The 7,415-nt window shown below is 52.8% G+C and overlaps 1 protein-coding gene across 1 annotated transcript; it reads right to left on the bottom strand.

Annotated features, from left to right (window-relative positions):
* Positions 1 to 1,522: 1,522 nt before the first annotated feature.
* Positions 1,523 to 2,965, bottom strand: LOC119310591 (7-deoxyloganetic acid glucosyltransferase-like). The gene has a single exon (XM_037586284.1). It carries the CDS (start codon positions 2,963 to 2,965, stop codon positions 1,523 to 1,525), a length of 1,443 nt encoding a protein of 480 aa, XP_037442181.1.
* Between the last annotated feature and the right edge of the window lie 4,450 nt (positions 2,966 to 7,415).

Here is a 7,415-nt window from a genome sequence, read left to right as displayed (position 1 = left end):
CCAATGAATGAACCCATCGGCTAAATTTTCTGGCTCCGCCCCTGTGTCCACCCAACACAAAGAGCAATTATTCCATTGCATGAGCGTTGCATGGCTCGTGTATTCGGTATTGAATGCGAGCCTGGTCCACACTATGTGCCGTATAATCATGTATTCCCTAATGTCCTATTAAAAGTAGTCATCACGACGCGCGGGCGGACGGGCTTGATTGCAGCAGCGCGTGGCCGCATGTCCCAAAAATTCACGTCCCCTTACAAAATTCTTTCCCAAATGTTTTTATGTGCGCAACTACTATCGGTTTCCTTAGTCATTTATTTTACAGTTTTATTCCGCAGAAGCATCAAAATAGTTAATTATGAAGATGGCGAAAGACTACATATCTTAGATGCCAGAAGCTGGGTTATCAAAGCAATCTACATGATTCATTTCTGCCTATGTAGTTTTTCTTAGAGCATCTTCAACAACCGGCCAAAAACTACTCCGCGCGCTAAAATTCATTTTTTTTCTGCGCCGGACAGCTTCAGCAGAAGCTGTAAAACAGTGCGCACGCAAAAAAATGGTTGAGCGTGCGCTGAAAAACACTATCGCATGTTGCAAATTTGAGGCGCCGGATTACGCGCGCTTCACAATTTACATCGCGTGTCTTTTTGTGCGCGCGTTTTTTGGCATCTAGTAAAGCAACTTTGGGTCCGGCGCGCTAAAAGTGCTACAATGACGCACTAAAACTATTATAGGGCGCGAAACTTTTATGATCCTGGGAGATGCTCTTACAGAAGTTTTTGACGAAATAGGGTTTCCTCCGCTTTGTATTACAAAGCAAATCATCAGCATACAATCAGATAGGTGCTGGGGCGGAAGCAGCACAAGCACGCCCAGAAGAAATGAAAGAGAAAAAGGAAAGAAACAAATGTCGACACCGGCGGATCAACAAAAACGAAGAAGCTTCGCGACCGCCGCGGCCACCGGGGATCCTCCACCAAGCTCCTATACTCCGAAGCGCCGGTACCAATCAGTACCTCCAAGAAGGGACGCGACGATGACGACCCTGCTGCCAAGGGTTTCCTACGGTACACGACGAGGAGAGAGGAAAGGTACCCCCGACGCCCTCCAGGAAGGTCCGGCGACACCCTCAGGCACCACCGCGTCGGTGTCGGCTCGGCCGACAGGGATTTCTCCCGATCCCAACCTTCACCCCGGGCGCTCTGGAGCACGCCACCAAACAAACCACCACTCTGCGCCAAAACGGTCTTTGGTTCATGACTACTAATATAAATACTAATAAACATAATACCATAGATTTATTAATGTGTTGATTATTTTCAACACAATAAAGATGATGGCCTCACATCTTTAGAAAGAACAGATTACAACAATACCAGATCATCCACTCAACAGTCCTGCAATTGCAAATTATACTAGCAGCACACAACATCAAATACACACCACAGTACTGGTGCTCGAACTTCAAAAGATTGAAAAAAAAGACAGTACTGGTGGCTGCATGCACATGCACCACCTCTTATTACAGCAAATGAGCAGGCGATGGAATTTTCACGGCGCTGAGGCTGAGCTCGGTGATGAGGCGGACGAGCCGCTCCAACTCGGACGACAAGGAGCCCCCCTCGGCGACGTCCAGCCTGAGCTGCCGTGACATGGACTGGGCCGACGCCCGGATCTGAGGGGACTCCATGGCCTCCCTCACCATCCTCTCCACCACGGCCCTTTGGCACACGTCCTTCATGTCCAGCCCCGTCCTCCACACGGCCCCCACGAAGCGGCTGTTGGTCTGCTGGTCGGCGAAGAAGGGCCAGCACACCGCCGGCACGCCCTCCACGGCGGCCTCCAGCGTCGAGTTCCACCCGCCGTGCGTCAGGAAGCACCCCACCGCGCGGTGCCGCAGCACGTGGTGCGCGTCCCGCTGCAGCGCCCACTCCACCACCAGCGCCCTCTCGCTGCCGGCTGCTGCCACCGCCTCCACCGCTTCCCGCAGGGCCACGGAAGACTTGCTAGCGCCAGTCATTTGGTGGAGCATGTCCTGCCGGAACACGCCCAGGAAGGCGTAGCCGGCGGCCACGAGGCCGTGCAGGAACTCGGCCAGCTGCTCGCCGGAGACGATCGTGAGGCTCCCTAGGTTCACGTACACCACCGACCGGTCCTCGTGGCCGTCCAGCCACGCCGACAAGCTCATGTCGTCGCTGCTCACGTGTTCTGCGGCGTGTCTGGCGGCTGGCCTGGCGTGGAGGGGGCCGACGGCAAAGACGTCGCGCATGTGCGGCGCGATCCGCGAGAGCGCCGGGCCCTCCATGGACGCGGCGGTGTTGAGTATCAGCGCCCTTGACTCGCCGCAGCGAGCGGCGGTGTCGGCGATGGTCAGCAGCACGGGAACGGGGTCGCCGTTTCCAGGTCCGGGTGGCAGTGGCACCACACGCGGAAGGTCTCGGCGGCGTAGGAACCCCTCCATCCCGGGGACGCCGCGCACCTGCTCGTCGGAAGGGACGGGCGTCTCGCCGAGCTCGAGGAGCCTGGGCACGGACAGATACGCGAGGAAACCGCACGCGCTCTCCGTGCGGAACGCGAGCGCCAGGACGCCGAGCTCCTCGGCGACGCTGACGGCGAATGGCATCACGCCGTCGGTGATGACGCACGTCACCGCGTCGTCGTCGTCCGAGTCCACCATCCGTAGCAGCAGGGCGCGGTACGCTGCGCTGCCCGCCGTGCGCATGGACTCCACGGGCTCCATGAGGCCGCCCACGGAGCGGGGATGGTGGTCGGGGAGGCCGTCGGGGATGGACACCAGGCGGAGGCGCGGGTGATGAGGCGGCACTCGGGTGAAGCGCCGGAGGTTGTGCTCCGTGTGGAGGAAGGTGACGCGGAGGCCGGCGTCGAGGAGGGCGGAGGCGAGGTGGAGCATGGGGTTGATGTGGCCTTGCAACGGCCACGGGAAGGCCAGCACGTGCGCCGCCATCTTCCCCTCAGCCAGCGACCTCTTCTCTTGTAGCTAATGTCGTCTCGGCCGGCCGGGTGAGCATGCTGCTATCTACTACAGTAATAAGCTAGCGGTTTATATAGGACCGCGGCGGGACGCATCGCCGTCGCTGTCGCCGTCGGCCAATTTACTCACTGATTTGGCTTGTCTGCTCCTATACAATTAACTGATTAGTTTATATGTTTCCTCAAAGTTTCTAATAAAATATTTTGACGTAGCAATAACAATGCAAGGTCATATACTCCCTTCATTTCTTTATATAAGGTGTATTTGTTTTCTCTACTATCTAAAAGAAACGTAAAGTTTCCTCTCCCCTCTTACGTCGCTCCCTTTCGTCGAACTCTCCCTCCGGGCATCGTTCCCCAGCCACGTCGTCGTTCCTTATGTTCCCTTTTTTTTTCTTTTTTCTCAAACCCAGTTTGGTGCGTCAAGGAAAAAAAAAACATAACCCTTCCCCTGATCCCAGCTGCCCGCTCCTCAAGCCGTCCGCTCGTTCAGTCGCCTTCCTGTAAGGGTTTCCACGCCTCCATAGGAGTGGCGGCGGCGGCCGCCGCGGCCGGTCACACTTGTGCCAAGGGCAGGGATGAAGTCAATTAGGGCACCTGGGCACGGATACAAATCAAGGCCGCTCCACCACTCTTGTCGGAGCAGTGGCAGCACCGGATTCGACCGGTCGAGGTGGACAGAGCTGGAGCCGAGATCCTTCCTGTCAACTCCCCCAGCCGGCCGTACTCCCCTACCAGCGGTCCTCCCTCATCACGACGGCGTCGTGCGCCAACTTCCCTCACCGATGATGCTCTTCAAATTTCAGGCTCATACTACAACCACCTTCTCTACGCAGGTACTCCAATTACTCCCCATGGCGAAATTGACTTCCACAGATGCTTGTTAAGATAGGTAGAAATCATTTTTTAGTTCTTTTTTTGAACGGGAGATGGGCAAAGATCATCAGACGAGAAGGGCCCATGCTTACAGCAAGCGCGGTGCACACACACATTCATGTCATCTTGACTGCACTTGCGATCATCCTGTCCATCGATGCCATGTGGAGTACTTAACTGAGCGATCTCGAACATGTCATGTGCTACCATACTCCTTAATCCTTTATACCACGACCTAGATGTATGAACCTACCCCATTGTGGCTGCGAAGATATCTATGATAACGAATCTGGGTTTTCATGATAAATGTTTATTATTCATGCTAGACTCTAATGCAAGTGGGAGACTGAAGGAAATATGCCCTAGAGGCAATAATAAAGTTATTATTTATTTCCTTATTTCATGATAAATGTTTATTATTCATGCTAGAATTGTATTAACCGGAAACATGATACATGTGTGAATACATAGACAAACATAGTGTCACTAGTATGCCTCTACTTGACTAGCTCGTGAATCAAAGATGGTTAAGTTTCCTAGCCATGGACAAAAGAGTTGTCATTTGATTAATGCGATCACATCATTAGGAGAATGATGTGATTGACATGACCCATTCCGTTAGCCTAGCACTTGATCGTTTAGTATGTTGCTATTGCTTTCTTCAAGACTTATACAAAGTTCCTGCAACTATGAGATTGTGCAACTCCCGTTTACCGGAAGAACACTTTGTGTGCTACCAAACGTCACAACGTAATTGGCTGATTATAAAGGTGCTCTACAGGTGTTTCCGAAGGTACATGTTGGGTTGGCATAATTGGAGATTAGGTTTTGTCACTCCGATTGTCGGAGAGGTATCTCTGGGCCCTCTCGGTAATACTCATCACCTAAGCCTTGCAAGCATTGTAATTAATGAGTTAGTTATAAGATGATGTGTTACAGAACGAGTAAAGAGACTTTCCGGTAACGAGATTGAACTAGGTATTGGATACCGACGATCAAATCTCGGGCAAGTAACATACCGATGACAACGGGAACAACGTATGTTGTTATACGGTTGACCGATAAAGATCTTCGTAGAATATGTAGGAACCAATATGGGCATCCAGGTTCCGCTATTGGTTATTGACCGAGAATAGTTCTAGGTCATGTCTACATAGTTCTCGAACCCGTAGGGTCCGCACGCTTAACGTTACGATGACAGTTTTATGAGTTTACAAGTTTTGATGTACCAAAGTTTGTTCGGAGTCCCGGATGTGATCACGGACATGACGAGGAGTCTCGAAATGGTCGAGACATAAAGATTGATATATTGGACGACTATATTCGGACACCGGAAGTGTTCCGGATGATTTCGGAGAAAACCGGAGTGCCAGAGGGTTACCGGAACCCCTCCCGGAGAGTTAATGGGCCACATGGGCCTTGGTGGGAAGAGAGAGGGGCGGCCAGGAAGGGCCGCGCGCCCCCTCTCCCTCTGGTCCGAATTGGACTAGGAGGGGGGGCGCCCCCCTCTTTCCTTCCCCTCCTCTCCCCCTTCCTTCCCCTCCTAGTAGGAGTAGGAAAGGAGGAGTCCTACTCCTACTAGGAGGACTCCTCCTCCTGGCGCGCCCAACAAGGGCCGGCCGGCCTCCCCCCTCCATCCTTTATATACGGGGGCAGGGGGCACCCCATAGGGACACAAGTTGATCTACGGATCGTTCCTTAGCCGTGTGCGGTGCCCCCCTCCACCATATTCCACCTCGGTCATATCGTCGCGGAGTTTAGGCGAAGCCCTGCGCCGGTAGAGCATCATCATCGTCACCACGCTGTCGTGCTGACGGAACTCATCCCCGAAGCTTTGCTGGATCGGAGCCCGGGGATCGTCATCGAGCTGAACGTGTGCTGAACTCGGAGGTGCCGTACGTTCGGTGCTTGGATCGGTCGGATCGTGAAGACGTACGACTACATCAACCGCGTTGTCATAACGCTTCCGCTTACGGTCTACGAGGGTACGTGGACGAACACTCTCCCCTCTCGTTGCTATGCCATCACGATGATCTTGCGTGTGCGTAGGAATTTTTTTGAAATTACTACGTTCCCCAACAACCACGACCACGATGGAGCTCCCCCCATGCTGGGCTTCCTTCACACCTGGCTGGAGAGCTGGGAGGATCAAGGCCCCGTCCCACACCTCACCTCCACCACGAAATTTGGCGCGCGCATTCCGTACCACGAACGCGACTACTCTCCGCTGGACTGCCGCCATGGCCGCGTCCTTCTTGGGGATGATGTGAATCAGATACCCATGGCGCTCGTCGTCTGGGACCCCATAACGGGCCGCCGGAGGGAGCTGGAAGCACCCGACCTGGTGGTGGTCTACAGCCACGTGGCCGCCGTGCTCTGCGCCGTGGGCGGCTGCGACCATCGCGCTTGTCACGAGGGTCCCTTCTAGGTGGTCTTTGTTTGCATGGGCTCGAAAGGAGATGATTATTATTATTATTATTATTATATTTCCTTGTTCATGATAATTGTCTATTATTCATGCTATAATTGTATTAACTGGAAACCGTGATACATGTGTGAATACATAGACCATAACATGTCCCTAGTGAGCCTCTAGTTGACTACCTCGTTGATCAACAGATGGTCATGGTTTCCTGACTATGGACATTGGATGTCATTAATAACGGGATCATATCATTAGGAGAATGATGTGATGGACAAGACCCAACACTAAGCACAACACAAGAACGTGTAGTTCGTTTGCTAAAGCTTTTCTAAATGTCAAGTATCAGTTCCTTAGACCATGAGATTGTGTAACTCCCGGATACCGTAGGAGTGCTTTGGGTGTACCAAACGTCACAACGTAACTGGGTGACTATAAAGGTGCACTACAGGTATCTCCGAAAGTGTCTGTTGGGTTGGCACGAATCGAGACTGGGATTTGTCACTTCGTATGACGGAGAGGTATCTCTGGGCCCACTCGGTAATGCATCATCATAATAAGCTCAATGTGACTAAGTGGTTAGTCACGGGATCATGCATTATGTAACGAATAAAGTGACTTGCCGGTAACGAGATTGAATGAGGTATTGGGATACGGACGATCGAATCTCGGGCAAGTAACGTACCGATTGATAAAGGGAATTGTTTACGGAATTACTTGAATCCTCGACATCGTGGTTCATCCGATGAGATCATCGTGGAACATGTGGGTGCCAATATGGGTATCCAGATCTCGCTGTTGGTTATTGGCCGGAGAGCTGTCTCGGTCATGTCTGCGTGATTCCCGAACCCGTAGGGTCTACACACTTAAGGTTCGATGACGCTAGGGTTATTAGGAAGACTTGTATGTGATTACCGAATGTTGTTCGGAGTCCCGGATGAGATCTCGACGTCACGAGGAGTTCCGGAATGGTCCGGAGGTGAAGATTTATATATGGGAAGTTGTCATACGGTCACCGGAAAAGTTCAGGGGCATAACGGTATTGTACAGGGGCCACCGGAGGGGTTCCGGGCGTCCACCGGGAGGGGCCACCTCTCCCGGAGGGCCTCATGGGCTGTAGAGGGAA

This window comes from Triticum dicoccoides, chromosome 5B (genome assembly GCF_002162155.2).
Source record: "Triticum dicoccoides isolate Atlit2015 ecotype Zavitan chromosome 5B, WEW_v2.0, whole genome shotgun sequence".
NCBI lineage: Eukaryota > Viridiplantae > Streptophyta > Magnoliopsida > Poales > Poaceae > Triticum > Triticum dicoccoides.
Note: the sequence above shows the minus strand (reverse complement) of the source record. Positions and strands in the feature narration are given on the sequence as shown.

Excerpts from the sequence above, each read along its gene's own strand:
- LOC119310591 (XM_037586284.1), bottom strand. The coding sequence starts at position 2,965 with ATGGCGGCGCACGTGCTGGCCTTCCCGTGGCCGTTGCAAGGCCACATC.